The sequence below is a fragment of the Phymastichus coffea genome, unplaced genomic scaffold (assembly GCF_024137745.1).
Source record: "Phymastichus coffea isolate CEN01 unplaced genomic scaffold, Cenicafe_Pcof_1.1 PCOF00047, whole genome shotgun sequence".
NCBI classification, from domain to species: domain Eukaryota; kingdom Metazoa; phylum Arthropoda; class Insecta; order Hymenoptera; family Eulophidae; genus Phymastichus; species Phymastichus coffea.
Window position 1 is genome coordinate 1,879,510 of NW_026706858.1, and position 24,892 is coordinate 1,904,401.

Sequence of the window (24,892 nt, forward strand, 5' to 3'; positions counted from 1 at the left end):
CCTCTGGCTCGCGACGGTGGGGGAGGACTGGCAGCTCCCGCTCGGTGCGCCAAGCCGCGGCGGCAGAGAGCCGGCAGCCTTTGGAGCGCGCAGGCAAGCTCTGCCTCTGAGTGCGCCAGTGTGTGCCCGTGCCGAGGCGAGCACTCGCATCCCAGGCCGCAGCAGCGAGCCAGTCGGCCGAGCACGATCGCGAACACGGCCGGACCCGTCGAGGCCGGCTGCAGCGCGGCGCCGACAGCTAGATCCCGCAGCAGCGGCGGCGGCGGCGGCGGCGGTGGCGGCGCCGGCGGCTCGGCCAGCGCTGCGCTGAGACTAGGAGCGAGCCGCAGGACTCGGAGGTGAGTCAGCTGATCGCCATATTGGTCCGGGCCGCGGGCGCGCCGAGCGCCCGGCAGGTGTGCGACGCGCCGCCGAGCCCGGCCTCTCGATCGGCCGTTGCCGCCGCCCGCTGCTCGCTGCTGGGCGACCGGGCCGCGCGGCGCCTGGCGCAGTCGGCCCTTAACCTAACGCGGGCACGGGGCCGCCCGCGAGTGCGAGAGAGAGCGAGCGCGCTGGCTGCGGAGGTGCTAGGCTCGGCGCGCGTGCGCGACGCAGGAAGCCGGCTTCCACATTGACCGTCCGCCGACTCGTGGCCCACGGCCGACCTTCCGGAACGTTCTTCCCTCCGGATTTCCGTCCTCGTCCTGCCCGCCGGCCCCGCCGCTGCGGGCCGCTCCGGGCCGCTCCGAGAGCCCGCGGCGGCGATCCCGATGCGACCGACGAGCTCGCGAATTGGCTGGCGCTCCCCGAAGGAAAAATCGATAGCCGTCGCAAGCTCCTCGCTCGCCCTCGCGGCCGCGCGCGCCCTCGGCAGCACCTGTCCCGAGAAGTCCGTCGTGCGGGCGGTCGTTCGGCCCATCGAGCCGCCTGGCGATCCGACGCGGGTCCCGCCGGAGCGCGCCGGCGCATCCGCGGTTAATGCACGCTGTGCGCTCCACAAATGCTCGAACGCGTCGCTCGCTCGCCTCTCGGGGGGGACATTCGCGCGACTGAGTCACGCAGCCGCCGGAGGGTTATCGATTAGTCGCGCAATCTCGGTCAGCGGTTGTCCGCACGACGAGCGGCACCGCCGCCGGCGCTCGATCGCGCGCCGAAAGCTGGCTCGATCCCCGACGGTCGGGCCGCAGCGCCACGGAAATCGGCCGCCGATCGATCGCGCGCCGCCCGCAGCGAGACTCTAACGCCACTTGGCTCGACAGCTATGACGAGCGTGGCAGCTGCCGGCGAGGCTGGAGGAGGAGCAGCGGCGGGAGGAGGAGAGTCCGAGGGGACTAGCGCGACTGCCGCCACGAGCGCAGCGCCGGCGCCGACGACCGCGGAGCAGGCTCCGAGTGCGGGCGCAGCCTCGGCGCCGGCGGCTCAGCAGCCGCAGCCGCAGCCGCAGCAGCAGCACCCGCCGCCCTCGCCGCTGAGCGGCTGCTACTTGCTGGTGGTGCTGCCCGAGCCCCACACCGCCCAGCACAAGGATCTGATCCTCAATCGACTCGCCAAAGGTTAGTCCAGTGCGCGCGAGCCTCGGGCCTGCTGCCGGACGTTCGCCGTAGCCAGGTGGGCGCCGAGCGATGCGGCGCGAGTGCGCGCTGCGTGGCCGCCGGTTGGAGGTCAAGGGCGTCGCTCGCAGTCGCGCCGGATATCAAGTCGCGTGTGCGGAGTTTCGCCGCTCCGCAATGCGCCATTGGCTGCGATTCTTATTTAGCTCCAATTGTCGGCCGAGCGCTAACCAATATTAGCCTTCTCATACGCGACTCGGCACTCTCGAGGCAATTTCCAGGGACCGGAGCTGCTTTTCTCGCCGTCGCCGTCGCCGCCGCGGCCGCTGGAGCTCTTTACGAGCGAATCGATGAAACAGGCTTCCGTTACGGCCGTCAACACCCACGACGACGACGACGCAATTTAACACTCGGTCGAACGTGTTCGAGTGGAATTCGATTAAATTTAGAAACGAGGGAAACGGGGGAGGGCCCCAAGAAATTCGAGGGCAGAGCGCGCTGGAACAATCATTTGAAAATCAATAGCACGCCGTCCGCGCGCGCCATCAGTCGCGGTGTGCACTTCATTGGCTGCGCGCCCGGGAGGGCTGGACCGACCGACGGCTCTTCGAACGACGACCGGCATTTGGCCCGACGCGTCTTCGGCGCGTTCGCCGTCGGCTCGTCGCGGAGCTCGGATGCGCGAGGAAAGCGAGCGGGTGCACTTATCGGCTCGGGCCCGAGTCGGTGGATCGGCACGGGTCCGCCGCGCCGAGAGCCGATACGGCAGTCGAGTGCTCGGACGGCACGGCGCGCGCGCGGCGCGGTCGCGGCCGAGAGTTAAAAGTAGCCGGGCGCGCGCGCCGTTCGCCACTCGGCCGGATATAGAAAGGCGAGGAGCGCGTGCATCGCGGGCATTAGAATGCAGCTGTTTCGCGGAATACACGGCGCGGCCGGCAATCGATGACGCGCGCGCGGAGCGAGAGTCAGCGCGAGACGTCGGCGTGCATCGCGAGGGGCGGAGCTGCCGCCACCGGCACGCCGACGGCGACGGAGGGTGCAGCCGGCCGTTCTATTTCCGTCGGTGCGCCACTGCTCGCGCGCCGCGTCTGGAGGTCATCGCCTCGCTCGCCGCCGCGTCGCGAGCTCCGCGCGCTCCGCTCCAGCTGCTCGCGGGCGCCCGAGCAGCGTCGCCGATTCCGCGCGCGCGACGTCCACGCGGCCGAGCCAGCCGGCTGGCGCTGACGACTCGCGAAGTGGAGGCGCGGCCAGAGGCCCGAGATTGCGGCGAGCGAGCGCGCCGTCGGATCGATGGCCCCCGTCCCTCGCGACGTTCCCTGCCGACGTTGCCGATCGGTCGGCGGAGCCGCGGAAAGGCTCGACGCGCCGGGCGACCATGGCGGGCTCGCACTTCGGTCGGCGCACGCTCCCTGCTTCGCGAAGTCGGGGCCAGAGGTCGCCCGGCGCGTGGCTCGGCAGTCGCGAGCTTCGTATCGAGCGCTTTCGCCTGCCCCCAGGATGGCGAGGACTTCGATTCGCCCGCCCGCCTCGACGGCGAAACGCGCGCGCCGTCGAGGCGAGAGTCTATCGCGCCGGGGCAGCTGTGGCGAAAGCGAGCGAGCCTGCGAATACGACGATGCAATCAAATTAACGGCGGCACTGAAAAGAGAGCGCCGCGACGCGGGGAATGAGCGAGCGACGTGCCGCGAATCACTTAGGGGGGGAAGGCGACTGTATCTATCGCGAGTCGTGCGCGAGAGGCGTGATTTCGGCCGACAATGCACGTTGATAACGAATGGATTGGGGCCGCGACGTGGGACACTGCACGCGACAATTGCCCGGCAGTCGGCACAGTCATTAAACGCCTCTCTCTCTCTCTCTTTCTCTCGCTATCTCCGTGGCTCGGGATTTTTAACGCATCGCCACTTGGCGGTAGGTCGACTCGACGCGACACCTGCTGCGTAATAGTCAGCGCGCTGGAATTGGCTGCAGCCGAGACTTGCGTTGTTGCGCTGCCTGGCTGGTAAAAAAGACGCGCCTCGACGATCGAGCGCGGCGATGCGAACGCCTATTCTCGACGGCGACGACTGGCTGACGATGCGCGTGCTTCGGAAAGGCCGCGAGACAGGAGCCGCGATAATCAAGTTGGGCGCCACTCGAAATGTTTTGAGGAGGAAAGAAGGAGCGTTCCACTTGCCTGGCGCAACTCGGTTGATTAGTTGGCTAATTCGATTCGCGCGAGTTTTCCCCCATTCGACTAGACGACATTCGCGCTACGCGCGCGCGTGGCATTCGTATTTCCGCGAGTCATCCGCAACGGATGACGCAAGACCGAGTCGCGCGGCAATGGGCAATTTTGAGAATTATCAGCCGGCTGGTTGCTCGCGTGCGGCACTGTCATCGGGCGTTTCGTTGCAACATTTCTCTCGTTCCCCGCCGCGCCTGGTTCTCCGCGATGCCTTATCGAGCCATTCCATAAGTGATAAATAATCCAAGAGGCAGAGTAATGCCTTCTTGCGGGCGAGTGCCGCCGTCGAGCTTCGTTATTCCACGTGCGCAGCACGAACGTGAGGGCCGGAGCTTGCTCGCAGACATTGCGGCCGCTTCACTCGTGACTCATGTGGGCCGAGCAGCCTCGTAAAAGGCCCACCACGGGAGTGAAAGCCGCCAGCGAATTGTTTTATTATTTCCTCCCTCGAACGCCAGCGTTGCGCGGCAATCGATCCTCGCGATAACGGGCGAGCGGATTTTTCGAGGTGCGGCGATACGAGTCGCGGAAATCCAATTAGTAAACACGACGGCAGGCGGGTGCGCGTTTAAGCGAGCGCGTTCGATTATTCACTCGAGTCATGATCGAATACGTGACCGGGATGCGCGAAAACGAAGCGGCAAACGTTGACGTTTGAGCGGGAGAGGGATCAATTGACGAGCGACGAGGGCCGCGCAACTGCCGCGGATACTCGCTTATAAATAGGCGGCAAGACGCGGCCCAACCGCGAACGCGTCCGCTTCTAATTTTGGACATCTGCGCGCTCGCTCGCAGCGTTTCGCACTTGAACCTGACCGCGCGCCGCGGGACACGGCTACGCGCCGACCGTTCGTCCGCTCGTCGGCGCCGAGGCGCCGTCCTTGCGGCGCGTAGCGTAATCGTAACGGCCGTGGAACGAGGATCTGGCGCTCTGGCGAGCGAAGGGTCGCTGGAAACACCCTGCGATGCGCGACTCGCGTGGGCGGAACACATTCGCTGACTGGATAATCAGATTTTCCATCTCGGGGCTGACCTTGCGGGAGCTCGTGATGGCGGGCTGTGGGGGGGGGGGGGGGGGGGGGCGGATGTCGCAGCGGAGCAAGCTCGCCTCGGCGAGGAGTGCAGGCCGCGAGACTCGCGGCGTCGCATCATCGAGCGGCACGCTCTCGATCAAAATCTCAAGAACTTTCGCCTCGTCGCGAGGAAGAAAGAGCGCGCGGAAATCGATGTGTAGCCGAGGCGGCAGGAACGAGGAGCGCGACTCGCGGAGCAATTACGCAGACGTGGGCCGCGGGTTTGCCGTCTATTCACAGACGGGACGTGCGTGAGCGCCCGCGGGAACGAGTCTAGACTCGGCTTAATCGCATTTCGCTCGGCGACACCTACCGTGGCGTCGCCCCTAGCCCGCAGCCGGCTCTTATCGCGCGGAACAAATCTCCGAGCCGCGCTTGCTCAGCGCGATCGCCCCACGGCAACGACGAGACTTGGAAAGCGGAGTGGCCCGTCTTTATTTGCTCGTTTGTTTGTCCTCTCGGGTCTCGGGTGCGCAGCCGCAGAGCCGTAGCCAGCCGATCGACGGGCAAAAAGGCTCCGTCCTTCTCTCTCCCTCGTTGAGCGGACTACTTTTTCTCCGACTGCCAATAGGTTTGCGCGCGTATAGCAGCCAATATTACGGCCTTGACGCCGCTCGCGCAAACACATAAGTCTAGAGAGCTGCAGCGCCTTGACGATCCTGCGAGCGTGATTTAGCGCCTGCAATGACCGAGTCGTCCGAGCGACGCGGGATCGCGGTGACGGCTAGCAACGAGTTTCGCGGAGGTTTCCGCGGAAGATCGACGCGCCAAACGATGTCCTTTGTCGAGCTGCGGCTCAGCGTTTTTCTCGTCGAGAGCTTTTTGACCCTGTTTCGAGACAAAGGCTCCCCGCCCCCTCTCCCGAGACGTCTTTTTTTCACACTTCGATCGCGCGTATCACTATTTAGAGTGAAGACGAGAAAGAAAAGGAGATGTAAATTTAGCCTCTTTTGATTAAAACTTGCGCCTCTCGCGGCGACGCGCCGCGCGGCATCTCTCAGCGCGAAATAATGCACTCGAAGCCTGAAATAATACGGAAAGCGCGAGCCAGGGGACAACGTTTCCGAGAGGATAATTTGCCGAGCTTCGTCGTCGCGCGCGTGTCGCGAATGGCGCGGCGAGAGAGGCGGAAAGCACAATATCTATACATAGCCGGGACGGAGCTAGAAGTTTCTGTGTTCGAGCCATCTCTCGCGCTTCTCCACGACGCGCAAATAAAGGACTGACAGACTGCAAAGCGAGACGCGAAGGATCAACATGCTTTACACCGCACTTAAGTCATACGCGCGGCTAAACATAGCCCACATTTCTATTTTCGCGCTCACGGGCGACAAGCTCGCGCCGGGTGCATCTGTGTTCTCGCAAAAAAAATAGGCGCGAATTGATTTATCCCGCTATGCGGCACGAAATAACACGGGCGCCCTATCAAACTCGCTTCAGGCTTTTCCTTTTATTTCTCTCTTTCTCTCGCTGGCAACGTATCCTTGTCCTTCGCCGCTCATCGTTTTGCCGAGTTTGCACCTCGTTACGACACGTCTCACTTTTCCGTAAATCCACCTGTCTTTACAATTTACCGATCAAACTCTCGTAATTGCTCGTGGTGCTGTTGCTTCAAGAGGGCAGCATCAATAATGAGCATTTAAAGTTTTCCTAATTGTTGTGCTGCGATCACCCGAATAATAATGTCAATTTGAAACTTGTTTCGCCTTCAAGTGATCGACGAACCAATATTCTTCGTTGCATGTTCCACAAAACCATCGTTTGCATTGCATCTTATTTATTGAAAAATTGAGCCTAGACGTTGGGGCGAACGAGAATTATTTTGGGACGGTCTATTGTTTTCGTTAAGATACTTTGCCTTGACAAAATTATTTTTTCACGTTTCAATGCAGTTGATTAAAAATTTTGATTTTTTTCTACAGATTTCGAACAGTTGATATTGAAGCGTGAAAAAGTAACTTTCTACAAACTATCTCAATCGTTTCAATACACAGATCTCAGCGACGAAAAAGAGCTCCCTCGGAATAATTGCCCTTCACTCTCGAACGTTCCTAAAAGCGTGGTGGAGGTAAATTGTTCATTAAAATAGATGTAGTGTAAACGATGACTTTGCGGGACGTAGAATTAAGATTTCGGGGTGTGTAACAAATAAAATACAAGCTTTTACGGATGATTTTAAACGAAGGAAATTTGGCGTCGATATATTCATTAAGATAATCTTACTACGGCGATTAACAAAACTTTCCCTTAATACTATTGGATTCCGTTAGTCCCCTTGCAAACTTTTCGCTGATCAAAGATTTTCTGTGATCATTTTCAAGCGAACGTTCAGTATGGTCGAACAAGTTTTTATTTAAATTGCGATTGCTTTTAAAATTGTGTCTACTCGAGTGAAATACGCAGCGAATGCAGCGATTGCATTGAACCATGGCGCGTTATTGACATAATTTTGCAAGAGGCTTTCAGCTGAAAATTGAAACAAAGAGAGTAAGTTTTTTTCATTGGCGTTATAAACGTTATGCATTGGAATTTGGAACGAGACCGCAAGCTCAGTGGTAATAAATATGACTTAGACTGGTTGGCAAGCTGAAAAAGCGGCGAGCGCGTGGCGAGCGCGGAAGTTTTGTAGGGTATCGCGCGGCGGCGGCGGCGGGGGAGGGCTGACATTAATCAGCGGCTGCAAGAAATGGAGTAGCGTTTAGGCAAAACAGAGAGTGTGCGACCGGTGTGCGAACAAGGGATATGTAACAAGGGTGACCAGGGGCAGCTTGAGCGAGCATCCAAGACGCAAAACTACTCGGCGCGGCTTGGCTTCGTATCACCTCCGGGGCTTCCGATCAATTTGACAGAGCTCGCGCTCGCGCACCACTGCAATACGGCGATTTCGAGGCTTTGACGGACCTTCCTGCCCGCCTCGCGCTCGTCGATGCCTTGCGCCCTCGCAAAGCCAACGACTGACCTCGCCTAATAGTCATTGATTCGAGGTTCGTCGTGCCCGGACAGCTGGCCCGACTTGGACTTCCGTCCACTTCTCGGATCGACTGACTATAGCCCAGATACGTGCCGTGTCGATGCAGAGTCAGCGCGCTGACGGGTCATTCGACGGAGCGCCCTCGCATCGCACGAGCAGAGCTCTCGCGGTGGCCCGTTTCTCAAAGACGACGGGCATAATGAAGTCGCGAAGGTCGCTCGCGAGAGCGAGCGGACTTCCCGAGCGCAGCCTTGAACGCGCGCTCGCCGAGAGTCGCGCCAGTCGCGGGGATACGCGGGCTCGAACGGCAAACGTTACGACGCGCGCGGTGGTCTTGGTCGCCGCGACGAATGTTTATCGAATCGACGTTGGCTGGCGACGAGAAAGAGAGCGAGAGAGGTTATAGCGCGGATCGATCGCCGGCTGCTAAGGACCACGTGACGGCGGGTGCGGTGCTGGTGACGTCACGGTGTACCACGGACGCCTTATACCTCCCTTCTGCGCTCCCTGCTAGTCGCTCTCTCGCGGAATCCGATATTCGTTATCGGCAGCAATTTGTAGTCGGGCCGGCCGATCTCCTGCGCGTCGCCCGTCGTTGCGGCTGGCTCACGCGTGACGCGCCGTGCGTACGGGCCAACTCGTCCGCTCGATCGACTTACTCGGGCGTCGTGAGGCTCTTCTCGACAGCGTCTGCCTCTCGAACGTACGTGTTCTTTTTATTTTTAACCTTAACCTTACGTTATCCCTCCGGCCGTCGGTTTATGAAACCTCTTAAATGCTATAGGCTTACCCGATAAAGCACGGCGATTATGATTCGATAACAGCTTCGATTTGCCGCGAGCCCAGTCCAACTCGAGTTTTCATTGAAAAACGCAAATTCACACCACGACATTTTCCACGCTCGTGAATGTCAAGTTTGACCAAGTCGTTGCGTAGGTTTTCTGTCGTGGGACAAAGACAGCTGCCACGTCGATCTTGAAAAGGAATTGCAGGCACTGGTGGCACAGTCTCCCGAGGGCGAGGAAGCCAGAAATGGTAAGATTTCTTTGACTACATTGAGCGAAAGTATAGCGTTTGATTAATCGCTGCGTATTATCGATCGACAGGCGAACGTCTCATTCAATACGCAACCGAAAATCTCGTCACTGAAGTTCTCATATATCCACAAAGCAATACCTTGTTGCAATGTATTCGCAATCTTCTCGCAAGCTTCACGAAGCATCGTCACATCATTCACGCTGGATACACATTCGGAGGCAATGGTTCCTGGATATTGCAGGTTAGCCATGCTTTATCGACGCGCCGAAAGTATGACAGAAAATGACAATGAATTGTTCGTAAAATCGGCTCGATTTGCAGGATGGAACCTTCAGTTTGGCCGACTTTTTGGACGCATTCAGCGAACACGAGGTGCAACGCGTGCTTCGAGCTTACGAGAACAGCGTGACCGTGGACATCCATTGCGCGGGAGTCGGAGATTGGACAACATCTCGTCTTTCCAAGGAAGCTTGCACAAGGTACCGAGAAACGATTCGCGATTCGCGATTCGCTGATCGATGGCTTTCCACAAATTGATCGTGACATTGACTGGGGAAACGATTGCAGAGCGTGCCGAGTGAGAGTCAATCCCGACGACGTTCTCACAGCCGGCGTTCCAGCCATCACAAGCTTTGTGGGCTACATCGGACAGTACCTGATTCCCCAAACGTTGGATCAACTGATGGAGCCGTCCGACGTTGTTGGCAATATACGCTTCAGTCATCCAACGCTTTACGTCTTCCCCGGGGGTCAAGGTGATGCTGCTTTATTCGGCATCAACGGATTCAACATGCTCGTTGATGGTGGCTTTGCTCGTAAAGCCTGCTTCTGGGATTTCGTGCGTCATCTAGATCGACTCGATGCTGTACTCGTCACGCGAATCAACAACAGCAATGTCGGTGGAATGTCAAGCGTCATACGGAAAAAGAAAGAAACGCACGTCTACCCACAGATTGGCCATTTTTTCTGCAATCTCGTCGTAAGTACCAACTTGGTGTACGGCCGAGCCAACTTGCTCAACGACTCATTCTTTTCAAGCTGCTCAAGTCTCAAAATTCTTATTTATAGGAAAGAAAGCATTCCAATTCTCCAGATGGCGACAAAGATATTGATCCTCTCATCTTGAATCTAATCGACGTCGGGCAAGAAATGATGTTAAACTTGCGCCACATAAATCTTCGTCCACATCCTTGTTACCGAGATCCCGAGCCAATAAACCTGTATCACAAAGTTGGTCATGGTACTCTAGATATGTACGTCCTAAGTCCAAGTAAAGATAGTCGCGAAGTTCGGGAATTCATGGCCAAGTGGAATGCCTCTGACTCAAAACTTTTTGCTGGTTCACACAGAAAAGATTCCAATAGCCTTTTATTTCCTGTTCAAAATTTAGTGTCGATTTGTGCATTATTAGTGTGGCAGCCAGCGAATCCCGAGGATACGATAACTCGTATTCTTTTTCCTGGCAGTACACCACAGCACAAAATCTTTGAAGGTTTCGAGCGTTTAAAACATTTGGAATTTTTAAAGCGTCCCGTATGTACAGCTAAGAGTCTTTCTCCTTCAACGTCACTTGCTACACTCAAAGAAAAAGCTACTATTTTGAAACCGAAGTTGGGATCTATTGAGCGAGAAACCAAAAGGCTCGCTGAAATGCGAAAAGAAAAGAAAGACTTGTCGGAGAACAAGGCTGTGAAAAAAGATTCTGGGATTGATGATGCAACTCCTAAAATTGCTATGGCCAAGCCAGCCCCATCTATTCAGCAGCAGAAACCAGAACCAAAAGCGAAAAAGGTCGTTGAAAATAAAAAAATAGAGTCCGAATTGAAAGAAAGTAAATTGATAGAAAATGGAATAAAAGAAACAAGAAAAGAAATAAAGAAGATAGAGAAATCTGAAGAAACGAAAAAGACTGATATTGTGAAGGCGGAAACCGAAAAGACTGCTCCTGTGAAGGAATCAAAGACGCAAAAGGTAGAAACTAAAAAGAAAGAAACTAAAGAAGTAGCAAAACCGATCGCTAAACTTACTAGACCCGATAGTACAATTAAACCCTCACCAAAGCCTGTAGAGAAGAAGCCTAAGCCAGCTGGAGAAAAGAAGGACATAATGAAACCATCACCTACAACACCGAAAAAATCTATCAATGGTACGGCGACAAAAACAGAAATAACAAAAACTGTGACAAAAAATATCAAAGTAGTATCGAAAGCTTCGTCGGCTGTTCCTGCAAAAAGTGCTAAAGATGCAAATAACCGCATGGTAGTTGAACAGAAAAACATTGAACTGTCGTCCAAATCAGCTATTGATTCGAAAGGAAAATCCAAAACGGCTACTACAACTAGTGCTACTAATGAGCGTAAACCAGTTACTCGTCGAGCAAAACCTCTTAGTCCAAGTAAGGCACGACTTCCAATAAGTCCTGCAAAGTCTGCAAAAAGTACACCATCTTCTGTCAAGTCAGAAAAAGATGCCGTTATTCGAAAGATCAAAGGTGGTACTACGGATTCCTCTGCAGTATCGACTCCATCTGGTATCGATATTTTGGAATCTGGAAACAAATTGACCGACAGAAATTTAACTGAAAAATCGGAAGATATGTCGATGGACTCAATTGAAAGTAAGGTTCTGGCAGATTTAAAGGAAGAGCGTGAAGTTGTTGAAGAAATTGAGGCTGTTCTTCAGAAAGCCGAACGAATAGAAGGAACGCTTAAGAAATTTAACAGAGACGATGAGCTCGCTGTAGAAGCGGCGGATAAAAAAGATGACGACGTGACTGAAGAAGATGTAACGGCTGAGCTCGACGATGTACCGAAAAAAATTTCTAGAAAAGAAAGCCAAGAACTGACAGAAGAAGATGAATATTTGATCGTTGAAAAAGAAGAAATATTCACGGAGGATTCAGTACAGAGTGGTGATACTGAACAAAAACATCATCTTGATGAAGTAGAATCTGAAAAACCCAAAATACGTTTAGAAGATCCACCACAAGAGCTTGAAGAACATGAAGATGAGAAAGATATTGATGAGAAAAAAGATGAGATTCCAGAAAAAAAATTAGTTAAACCGGTAATTGAAAAGGAGGTAAAAAAATCTGTCGATTTGTCACCAGAAAATAAAGAAATCCTTGAAGAGGAACTCAAACACATAATTGTCTCAGCAACTGAAGCTGTCCAAAAAACAGAGGAAAGAGATGATTCAGCGAGAAAAGATAGTGAAGATATCACGAAAGAGCCATCAAGTATTAGTCCAGAAAAATTTGATTCTCCCGGAAAGCAAGACGTTGATCGAAAAGAATCTATTCCTGAAAAATTAGAAGAATCTCAAGAACGTATTTCGACTCTGGAGTCAGGTGCGACTACGACTGCTCCAACTTTACCTGACGATGAGAGAGTTCCCCTTGATGAAATTAAAGAAGAAATGGAAAAACATGTTTCAGAAGAAATAAAAGAAAAAGAACTCGTGAAAGAAAAAGAGATTATACCGCAGATACCATCCATTGCTCCTAAACCGGAAGTTAAGATTTTAGACGTAAAACCCGTTATTCAGGGAATTGCTAGAGATATTGTGAAAACTCCAGATGAAGTGGCCGATTTACCAGTTCACGAAGAAGTTGATCCTAAGTTGTATAGAATGGATGACATAGAGAAATACAAAGACATGAAAATCTCTCCTCAGGAAACAAAAGAACCTCCAACTCCTCCGTCTAAAGAAAAAGACAAAGGTGTGTTTAGTTTCTTTGGAAAAGTAGCAGATACATTTGAAAAAGGCCTGGACAAACTAACGAAAAAAGCAAGGCGAGATTCTGAAAAAGATGGAGAAGATAAATCCTCAAAATCAAGCTCACCCAAAGAACCGAAGCCTCAAGACAAAGTACTACTTGAAGAAGTTGATATGAATAAAGTTTTTCCAAAAGTAGGTAAACGTGAAGAAACGCTTGAAACCCTTGAAAAAGCCAAACAAGAAATCAGCGATGCTATCAGTGGAATTGATGCTACAACGGCACTTCTACAAAAAGATATAAAAGAACTCAAATCAGAAGAAAAAGAATTTGGCTTTGTTGAACCAATTCAATATACCGACAAACCTCAAAAACTTTTGGAAGACGATGTAAAGCAAGAAAATGTTAATGTGAATGAAGCTTTGCCAAAAGTAAGTGAACATGAGCAAACACTTGACCCCTTAGAAAAAGCCAAGCAAGAGATCAACGATGCAATAAGTGGGATCTCTGCAACAACTGCACTCCTACAGGAAGATATGAAAGAATTAAAAATTAGTGAAGAAGAATTCGGATTTATTGAACCAATTCAACACGTCGACAAGTCTCAGGAATTTGTGGAGAAAGAGATCAAGAAAGAAGTTGAAGATATCGAAGATGTAGAAGGATTAATGGAGGAGGCATCCAAAAAATTTAAGAATGTTAAAGATAGCTTACAAGACTCATTAGAATCGCTTGAAGATAAGTTTGATGGTGTCAAGAAAGTAGCTTTGGAAGAAAAAGATACAGTCAAAGATATGCTTACTGGCGTCGCTGAAAAACTTGAAGATATAGCAGATATTGATGTAAAAGAACCAGAAAAAGTGAAATTTACTATACCTGAAAGTGACGATGAGAACGACACTGGTGGCGTAGTCCGAGATTTTAAAGAAGCGGTGCGTGATGTAGCTGAAGTACTTGCTGGAACAGCTGGTATTGAAATTGAAAAAGGAGAAAAAACAAAAGACGTTGAAAAAATCGTTAAAGAAGTTGCAGAAGTGCTCAAAGAAGATACCTTTTTACCAGAAGAAGTTCTTTCAAAATCCATACACGATAAAAAACAAAGTCTAGGTGACGTACATGAACAAATTGCTTTATCAAAACCCGTTATTGAAGAAATTGCAAGAGATGTGAAGGAGCAAGTAGAAGAGTTTCTCCAGAAAGAATCGATAGAGCTATCTCAACCAGAAAAAGTGGGTGACGTTCATGACACCATCGAAGAACCTTTCATAAAATCTTCAAAGGGTAAGGAACTTGTGTCATCTCCTGTCAAAGATCACGCAACTAGTTTACAAGAAGCCAAAATATTGTGTGAAGATATGTTAAAAAGTGATATTATTAGAGATTCCGTTGTTGAGCTGCAATCAGATACACGAGCAGATGTACTGGATTCAGGTTTAGAAGAAATGTGTATTAAGAAGATTGCAAAGCGAGAGACTTATGAAGAAACAACCGAGGATAATGATAAAATTATCGTTGAACCAGAAATCAGCTTCCAACAAAATCTTTCACCAGCTAAAGCAGAATTAGTTACTGTCACACCAGGTTCAACGCCTACATCACCGAAGCTTGCGACAGAAGCGGAATTTTCTGATCTCTCATCAGATTATAAAGATATGATCAATAGAGATGCAAATTTAGAAGATATCATTGAAGAGTTTATTGTCAAGAAAAAACATAAAATAACGAAGAATATAATAGAATACATTGTGATCGTGAAGCGCGTGCCTAAAGAAAAAGTGATAAACATTATTCAAGAAATCATTATCAAATACAAAATACCTCGGGAAAGTGTTGCAGATAAAATTGAAAATTTACGATCAAATGATAATATTCCTATTGAAAAATGGACAAAAATTGAAAACGATATTACAAATGAATACTTGAATAAAAACAAGAAAATAAATTCATCTATCGTTGACGAAATTGCTAAAAGTAATATAATCTCGAAACGAATTGTGATAGAAATAATTGAAGAAATTATAGTTAGAAAGAAATTTTCCAGAGAGTCTGTTTTTGATATTTCAGATGAATCATATTTTACAATAATGAATGAAGATTTAGATAAAGTGCCAGAAAGGGAGGTGCAAAAACAAGATTTTCTCGTTGATGTTTCTAGTATAGTAGATTCAATAGATGTTTCGAATAAATCGATTCATATGCCCACAAGTGCTGAAGATGTAGGTGATGAAATTGTGGATGGTTTTGTTAGCATATCGTCTAAAGATGCAGTTGAAGCCTTTTTACAACAGGAGAAAGATAATTCACAAAAAGATGATTTTGAAGCGGTAGAGCAAGAATATAAAGTTCGAGATGTTTCAACAGCATCGCCAAAGACAATTGTAGAAGATCAAAAGACTAAAGAAACTGAAGAAATATCTGAATGTATGAGTGATGTTACAGAAGTTGATGAAAAGTTTGTTCGAGAAACTGTAGAAAAAAGTACAAAAAAAGATTATGTATCTGAGAACGAGAAAAAGATCAAAGATGCGAAAAAAGACGACGAAGATACGAGCCACGATGTTGATATCTCAGAAGTATCTGAAGTCGAAACAAAAGAAAAGTATCTCGACGAAGCGAAAGAAAAGACATCTGATTATAAGGAATTCTTAAAGTCTGTTAAACCCATTCATATCGCACAATCAACTCTTTCTTCTGTAGAACATCATACCAAATCATTAAACGATGAAAAAGACGTACAAGAGTCGGTATCAGTTAGAAGAATGGTTGTCACAGCCAGTAGTGAAGATGGTGGTCAAGAAACAGAAATTTGTCCAACTGGAACAATTACATTTACTAAAGTTTCTGGATTGGAAGACGCCAAGTCAGATGTCTTGAATGCCGATCAAATCAAACGAGATACAACACAGTCCCCTGACTCACTTCAATCTGGAGATGCATCACCAGCAGAAAGTGTGTTCTCAAAATCCCCTACAGAAAAGACTAGTCCCCATGATTTAGAATTCGTACTTTCAAAAGAAACGGTCATCAAAGAAGCATCTGAAAAAGTCTTCCATAAAACTGAAACAGTAGAAGTTACTCAAAGTATCGATGACAAAGATATTAAACATGAAATATTAATTAGCGACATGCCCAGTACCTCCCCTGTTGAAAATATTATGACTGATACATCAAAATCTCCAAATGATGATAGAGAATCACATGAAAAAGAAATTTCGCCAGAAAAATCTGGTCATGATTCCCAATACCGTGAGAATGAAATCAAAGATAGATCAAAATCTCCGAGCGTAGAGAAACAATCTCACGAAAAAGAAGATTCGCCTGAAAAATCTATCTATGATAATCATGAAATCGAAATAAAGGATAGATTAAAATCTCCAAGTACAGAGAAAAAGGAGGAAAAAGAATTGGTGCCAGAAAAATCGATTGGCACAGATCTCGCCAAACCCCAAAGTACTGATATAATAGATAGATCAAAATCTCCAAGTTTGGAGAAAGAAACTAATGAAAAAGAGACTTCACCCCAAAAATTTATTCACGATGATCATCGGCATCATGCAATTGAAGTTAAAGATATATCCAAATCAGCCAGTGCAGAAGAAGAAATTAAAAAAGAATCATCGCCTGAAAAATCTACTCATGATGACCATGACCATCACACTATTGAAGTCAGTGACAGATCTAAATCTCCAAGTGTAGAGAAGGAAGATAAAACAGAATCGCAGGATCTTGAAGTTGGAGATAGATCAAAGTCCTCAAGTGTAGAAAAAGAATCTTATAATAAAGAAGCTTCACCTGGGAAGTTATTACAAGATGATCATGTACAGCATGCCATCGAAGTCATTGATAGATCTAAATCTCCAAGTACTGAAAAAGAATCTCATGATAAAGAAGCTTCAATTGAAAAGTCCATTCACGATGATCATGACCGTCATGTAATTGAAGACAAAGATAGATCGAAATCTCCGAGTGTGGAGAAAGAAGACAGAAAAGAATCGTCCCTCAACAAATCTAGTGATATTGATCATTTACAACAACATGAAAAAGAAGTCAAAGATACGTCTGAATCCCCAAATGTAGAAAAAGAAGTTTCATCGTCAAAAACTATTCACGATTATGGGGTAGATATCGAAGATAGTTCGAAATCTTCAAGTGCGGAAAGAGAAGAGAAGAAAGAATCATCGACTGAAAAATCTGTTCATGATGATCATGACCCTCATAAGGTAGAAGTTAATGATATATCTAAATCTTCAACACTAGACAATAAGTCTCATAAAGAAGCTTCACCTGAAAAGTCTATTCATGAAGATCATACAGAATATCGAATTGACGCCAAGAATAGATCTAAATCTCCAAGTACAGAAAAAGAAGATAAGATAGAATCATTATCTGGAAAATCTGTTCATGTTGACCATGCCAAACCATACGATGTTAATATTAGTGATAGATCCATATCTCCAAACTTGGAAAAAGAAGTTTCCCTCGAAAAACCAGTTCATGACGATCATGTAACAGATACCAAAGATAGATCTAAGTCTCCAAGCGTAGAAAAACAATCTCATGAGAAGGAAGCTTCTATTGAAAAATCTATCCATGATGAACATGTGCATCATGAAATCGAATTGAAAGATAGATCAAAATCTCCGAGTTCAGAGAGACAAGGTGAAAAAGAATTATATCCCGAAAAATCAGTCGATACTGAGCATACAAAATCACATGATATTGACAAAAAAGATAGTTCGAAATTCCCAAATGTTGAAAGAGAATCACTCCAAAAAGAGAGTACGCCCGAAAAATCTATTCACGACGATCATGTGATCGAACATCATGAAATTGAAGTGAAAGATATATCAAAATCTCTAAACATAGAAAAAGAAGAAAAAAATGAATCATCGCTAGAAAAGTCTCTTGAATCTGATCATATCAAAACGCAGGATGTTGATATTAAAGGCAGATCAAAATCGCCAAGTGTCGAAAAAGAATCAAATGAAAAAGAAGCTTCACCCCCAAAATCTATTTATGATGATGAGAAACATCACACGGTAGATGTCAAAGATGGATCCAAATCTCCAAGTGTAGAAAGAGAAGATAAAAAAGAATTGCAACCGCAAAAGTCTTCCGAAACTAGTCATATACAATCACAAGATGCTGATGCTAAAGAGAGATCAAAGTCCCCAAGTGTTGAAAAAGAATTTCATGGGAAAGAGACTTCATCAGAAAAATCCATTTGTCATGATGGAGAAACTCAAATCAAAGATGGATCAAAATCACTAAGTTTGGAAAAAGAAACATTGGAAAAAGAGGGATCATCAAAAAAATCTCTTGATGCTGAACATATATGTGAAGAGCAAAATAAAGATAAGTTAAAATCTTCAAGCATAGAAGAAACTACAGATATAATGGAGGACAAACATGTCGATGATAGCGCTACAATGCAGAATCTTTCGATAAAAGATGGATCTAAATCTCCCAGTACAGAGAAAGAAGACAAAACGGAAGAGCGAATTATAATCAAAGATATATCCAAGTCTCCAAGTGTAGAAAAAGAATCTACGAATTTAGAAAAAATAGTTGCAAACGAAGGCTCGTCAGAAAGATCTGCAAGTTCAATGAATGCAAATAAGGGAGAAGAAAAAGATGAAGCTCAAACTACTAGAGTCGAAAAAGAAATAACCTTAAAACAGGATACAGTAGATTTTATTCATTTCGAGAAAACTCAATACTCAGCAGCTGATACCGCAACTGATAAACTTGTGGAACCAGAATCATCAAGTACAGAAAAAGCGCTTTTAGAAAGGAAATTATCTTCATCTCAGTCTCCAAATTTTGATCTAGCCGATAACAATAAGGATAAGGAAACCTTGCCAGATAAAATTGTTACTGATCTGGCAGCTTCAAAACCTGAAGTTACAACTCAAATTGTGAGCAAATCAAGGTCTTCCAGTATTATAGCAGATACTAGTAATAAAGAAAGTATGCTAGTAAAATCTAATGTTTTCGAGGAACTGGAAGAGTCAATGATAGTTTCAGCAGTTGATGCAACGGAACAATCGAAATCTTTAAGCGTTGAGCAAGATATTAGTTATGAAAAAAATATGTCTGAAAGGACTTCTGTTAATACTGATACACGGTCAAAGTCACCTAGCGTTGAAAAAGATGTTGGTAGGAGAGATAGTGTACCGAAGAAGGATATCGATGATAATAAACAATTAATAAGCCATGGGACTCTCGGTCAACATGAAGATATATCTCATTCTTCTAGTGTAACCGCAGATAGTACGAAAGATAGTGAGCCTTCTAGTAAATCCCGATCGGGTAGTATACAATCTGTAATTGATCACGGAGTTCCTTCATCATCAAACGAAAAAGACAAATTATCGGATGAAAAGTCAAGAACTGGAAGTATATCTGAATCAGCTGTATCGGAAGTGCCTACTCACCAATCAAAATCACCAAGCCCAGAAAAAGTTGATGTTATTTCCGAACAGTATAGTGATACGTTTATGGAAAAAGCGAGGCTGAGTTTAATTAGCGATAAATTTGATGAAGATTCGCTCGATAGAACAAAATCTCCTAGCGTGCTGAGTGATAGGTCAGATGAGAAAGATATGGTAGATCGGTCCAAATCACCAAGTGTAGCTGGTGATAAATTCGATGTTGAACAAATAGATGATCCAATGAAGGAACATGTGATAGAAGAGAAACCTAGTGCACCCAGTTTATCTGAAATTATTGATAAAAATGATAGTGAAAAATCAAAATCGGTAAGTCCTGTCAATGAAAAAATTCATGCAGAATCTACCAATGATCGTAAAGCTTCGGTGACTAGCGTAGAAAGCCGTGGAGACGATAAAGGAAAAGATCGTTCCCGCTCACACAGTTTATTTGACACTGGCGATAAAACACCTTTGGTACGTTCAAGAGCTGCGAGTCTGTATGATGATAAACTTGTAGAAAAAGTGAGCTTGCTAGAACATAGAAAAGATTCAACAGGACACGGTAAAGGTATTTTTGAAGAGGAACATGAATTCCGATCATCACAAGAAAGCTTCGATGACATTCATAAAGATATTCCTAGAAGAGATTCGAAAGAAACAGATTTTTTGAGTGATGAAAAGAAACAGGCGATAGAAAATTACATTTTAAATGAGTATATTCGTAAAAATAAAGTTATAACTTTAACGTCTATTAACGAAATAACTACTATTTACAAAGTTGATCGATATGTTGTTATCAAAATTGTCAACGAATTGATTACGAGTTTGAAACTGAAACAAGAAAAAATTTTAGAGTTCGACGAAGATGAACACGATGAAGCCGATCAAAAATTATTTGATGTAGAAGAAAACTTGATGAATTATATTAACGAAGAGTTTGTTTTAAAAAAGAAAAAAATTACTTCAAAAATAATAGATGAAATTGCAAGCTCCAAGTCGGTTCCTCGACCTCTAGTTATTCTAGTGATTGAAAATATCATTTTATCGCGCAATCTTCGAAGAGAATCCGTGGTTGACTTTGATCTGTGTGAAAGTCAAGATCTTCTGAAAAAAGATATGGGCGTAGGCGATCCTGCTAGTAAATCAAAAACAAGTGCAGAGATTATACCAGAAAAAACATCCGTTAAAGAAGTCGGTAGTGAATCGAAAAGTCCTAGTGTGAGTCCGGGACCCGGACCTTCTATAAGTGCCACGTCTGAAAGGCCCGAACCACGTATAGATGAAGAAGTAACTATTACGGAGAATAAACGGGAAGAAATCGAATCTCTAATTGTGGGTGATTATGTCGACCGAGGTATCAAGATAAACGAAGCTATTTTAGAAAATATCATTGCGCGCACATTAGTACCAAAATATATAATCATAGAAATTATTCAAGAGATCATCGTGAAAAAACTTTTATTGAAGAATGTGGTTGTAGATGAAATTATTTTCAGTGATGATGATTTGGATGAGACGCCGCAAAAATTAGAGTACGAAGAGTCTTCGCAATCTCGAGAGTATGAAGAGCACAGTTGGCATAAAAGCATGCCTTATTCCGAATTTGAGAGTCCGTTTCATAAAGCGTTCATGGAAGGCATGACGGAAATTCGAACTACGCATATAACAACATTGTCGGGGAAATCAACACCTGATCTTGGACAACAAGAGGCGACTCCCGAGCCTTCGTCTGAAGTGACGAGCACAATAATTAAGACAATCACTTCTACATCTGGAAAATCCGAACCTGATAGTAAAGACAAAGTAATTGGCGAACATGATCAAGAGGATGAAACGTCGGATAGAGTTGTTATTTTAAAAACCACTCAAATAACTACGTACCCTGAAGATGAACAAGAAATTGTCAGAGAATTTGTGCAAAGACAAAGCCTTTCAGGCCCTCTAGAGATCCATAAAATCGACGAAGAGACCGATAGTAGAGTAGGTACTCGAGAAGTGTCCTCTATTGAATCGAAAATAGATCATGATGGCGGTGAACATGCAATTACCGAAATTATGACAACAAAACTTGTCAAGACAATCATCAGAGAAACTGAAATGGATCAAAATACAACTACCACTAATATGATCAGTGAAACTCCGTCTGAAACAACGACTTTTACCACACACAGCAAAATTACTACTAAAGACACTCATGAGACAATAATTCCGACAACTGTAGCTGAGTCTCACGTGAGTAGTAGTAGCTCGAAAACCGTAGTTACAAGCACAGTCATTGACACTGACAAGTCAATACCAGACAGAAAAGACGAAACCGATCAAAGCCGAAAATCTTTAACAGGTAAAGATCTGATCGATCATACTGTTTCCGAACAAGTGGAACAATCCGTTTCTCCTGTAATCAGAGATTTAATAAGCGATGATCGAAGTTACTCTGGGAAATCATCGCCAGACGTTTCTCTACCCAAAGATATAGCTTACGGTGATTCAACTGGAAAATCTACCCCTGATTTATCCATGTCTCCATTGATTCGCGATGGGGTAATCCAATCACATATCTCTGGACGTTCGACACCCGACAAGCGATCCGAGAACAGATCGAGAACTGCTACTCCAGAGGGTTTCCGTGCTGGTGAAGTAATACGTACAATTATAACGACAACAAGAACCATAAGCGACGACGGTGAGCTGATCACAACTACACAGGAGGTGACAGAGACGACAAATGAAAAGGGCGAAACTGTAGTTCTGACCACGAAAACTGACGTGACAGTTGACGAGCCACTGGCCGAAAGTCTTACAGACGAGGCGAGATCGGCGGATGCTCAACGGGTCTCGAGTCCTAGCTCGGATCTAGTTGACAAGGACAAAGACCCAACAAGTCCTCGCAGTGATTTAAGCAGTGGACACAGTCGAGCTGCAACCGAAATGTGGGAAAGTAGCGAGGAGCGACACACGTACTCGGACAAAGATCAGTCGAGTCCTCTCTTCTCGTCGTCGCCGCACCATCAAGATCCTCACTTGTCTATCAAAGAGGAGACCGCCAAGCCCAGTGCAGAGGCCGATTTTTCCAGCTCGGCTATGAGCAGCAGCTTCTACGGTCAATTGCCCGAAGAGCTGGCCCACTTCACTAGTACAATCACGCAAATAAGCGAATCCCATGCGGATCAAGACTTCACATTCAGAAAGCTGACGGTTGAGAAGGAATATGCCGGCGGATACGTGGAAAAAGACACGAAAAAGTACATAGACGAGGCTGACCTCGACTTCGAAAAAGCACTGACAGTGGCTCCGGGCAGCAGCAAAGATTTGGCTAAGCCCGGCGACAGCGAGTCTGGCGACGTCGATGACCGAAAGGATCCATTGGCCAGCTGGGGAAGCCCACTTAAGTTACCGTCGCCGAAGGCTCCACGAAAGTTCAATCTTCGCAGCCCCATTCAGCCGACTAGCTCGGCTGATCTCAGTCCAGACAGCCTCAACTTCGACGTGATCAACGACTGGGGCGAGCCCATGAGGCTGCCCTCGCCTGCACCGACGGCCAATGAGTTCTCGAACAAGGGCTCGCCGGGCACGCCCAAGAAGGAACGTGGCGAGCAGGCCAGAAAAGTGATGTCGGAAAATATTAAGAACAAGAAGCGCTCGGAGAGCCCGAGCAAGAACGATAAGAAGTACAAGAATGCAAAGAACAAAGTGCAACCAGTTTACGTTGATCTCACCTACGTGTCCCACCACGGCAATTCCTTTTACACAGCCTTGGACTTCTTCAAAAAGGTGCGGGCTCGGTACTACGTGTTCAGCGGCACCGAGCCCAGCCGCGAGGTTTACGATGCCCTACTCGAAGCCAAGAAAACATGGGAGGACAAAGATTTGGGTAAGCGACTTGCGCCCTCACGTACACACAGACCATTAAGAAAAGATAAAATTGGAATGCAAGTAATTAATAATAACCCATGTTACAATTTCTATTCACTTTACGATTATTAAAAAATTAGTGTACATAGGGGCGGAAAGGAAGAGGGAAATGATTTAACTCGGTGTAAAATAATCATGAATATTCATAGACTTAAATATTTAAAAGTATTGCTGATGAACGATATAAACGGATCGTAGCGTTGAAGATCTCACAACGGTCGAGCCGATATTTTTTTCGGGTAACATCAGCTTTCGGAAATCTCGATGTTAACACATAGAAGTATTGCGCGGCCGGCACTTGGTGGTTAACTGTGTTCCTACTCGCGCCGGCGGCCCTTGATTGAACGAGGTTGTTTGTTACAGAGGTGACCTTAATCCCGACGTACGACACCGACACTCTTGGCTACTGGGTAGCGGACAACGAGGAGGCTCTGGCGGCCAACCACATCGATCTATCGCCTTCAGCCTCGAGATGCACGATCAACTTGCAAGACCACGAAACCAGCTGCAGCGCTTACCGACTGGAGTTCTAGGCCCTCACAACGTGCTCGGCTGTCATGATTGAATTTTGCGAGCCAAGCGCATCCAGGCCTAACGAAACGACGACGAAGACGAAGACGATGACGACGACGACGACGACTAAGTGATCAATTGTTTTGGGTTCGTCACTAATTGACGCCATCTCGATCCTTTGGCTTTAGGCTATTACAAGCTAACGCATTGTCTGTATTTTCCGAAATTCCCGTCCTTGTGATGACTATTTTCGCGGGCATGTCGCGCGCGCGCGTGCGCATGCCAACGAACTGATGTATCAAACCGTCACGTATTTTACGATGAGTCGATAAACAAGCCGCCCTTGCATTTTCCTTTGCAGTATAGTTGCAGAAGCGTTGAGCAGTCGCTCACTTGATCACCTCGACCTTTATTTTTCGGCTTTTATATGCGACGTTTATTAGCGAAAAAGCATCTTTCCGTTCAATGATAACAGTGGGACACACGTACGGGAGGGACAGGTGATAATATAGCTTTCGTATCGAGTAGCGAGGGTAATGTTACAGAATACGTGGCATCCGGCTATCGACTCTGCGGGCGGTGCACCAAACTGACCTCTCGAGTCGACTGCACAGTCAAAGCGGAGTAGACAGGAACGCTCGAGGTGGCGAGAAGCCATCGATGGCTCGTATTTATAATAGCTAACCGGATGCCAAACAAATGGACCCGAGCGCAGACTCGTTGAGTTATATCGGTGCACCTCGTCCATTCTCGTGATTTCCTTGCACAAAGACTTTCCGATGACGATTTTGCGTCTTCCTTGGTGTCAATGCAACCACCGACGACGTACGATACATATTTTTTTGGAGAACATTCAAATTGAAGAAATTACAAGTGCACGTGGAGCGTCGTTAGGTAGAGCCGAACGTTTTTTAAAAAGCCCACGCCTGTCCAGAAAACAACCAACCAAGCAAGCAAACAAACAAACAAACAAAGAAGCAAACAAACAAACAAACAAACAAACAAACAATTTTAGAAGCGTTTACTGTCGACGAAAAGTCTGTTGCCGGTCGGTTTGCATTGAGACTGCTCGGCGCATTTTCAATTCGCTTTCGAAGGGCACTGAAGTTTTTAGATTAGCCTGCAATTTCATAAATATACGATCGCCAAGTCTCGTTTAGATTAATGAACAACAATTAACTTACACGGCAAGTAAGACAATGCCAAAAAATAATATCTCAACCTTATACGTCCTACCATTCAATCAAGTTTTTGAGATGTGAATCACACACATGTCTTCTCCTATATAAATTAAAGCCAGCCGTTAAAATTCTTAATAATCTCTTGTCAGTTAATAAGATAATGTCTATACGTATAAAGAGATATTGTATTCTCATACAAAGTCGTGAGGGTAAAATGTAGTCATTTTCGAGGGATTTTTCGTTCCTTTCAAAATAACTGTCACGGAACCATTTTGAAAAGAAGCGTTGAAAATCTC

At 46.8% G+C, this 24,892-nt stretch overlaps 1 protein-coding gene across 1 annotated transcript; it reads left to right on the forward strand.

The window, feature by feature from the left end:
* The first annotated feature begins 84 nt into the window (after positions 1 to 84).
* On the forward strand, positions 85 to 23,440 carry LOC131665087 (microtubule-associated protein futsch). The gene is made up of 8 exons (XM_058936698.1): positions 85 to 338; positions 1,239 to 1,532; positions 8,737 to 8,835; positions 8,907 to 9,079; positions 9,160 to 9,317; positions 9,406 to 9,817; positions 9,907 to 22,861; positions 23,266 to 23,440. The coding sequence occupies exons 2-8, from the start codon at positions 1,241 to 1,243 to the stop codon at positions 23,433 to 23,435; spliced, it is 14,259 nt and encodes a 4,752-aa protein (XP_058792681.1). The 5' UTR covers positions 85 to 338; positions 1,239 to 1,240; the 3' UTR covers positions 23,436 to 23,440.
* The last annotated feature ends 1,452 nt before the right edge of the window (positions 23,441 to 24,892 follow it).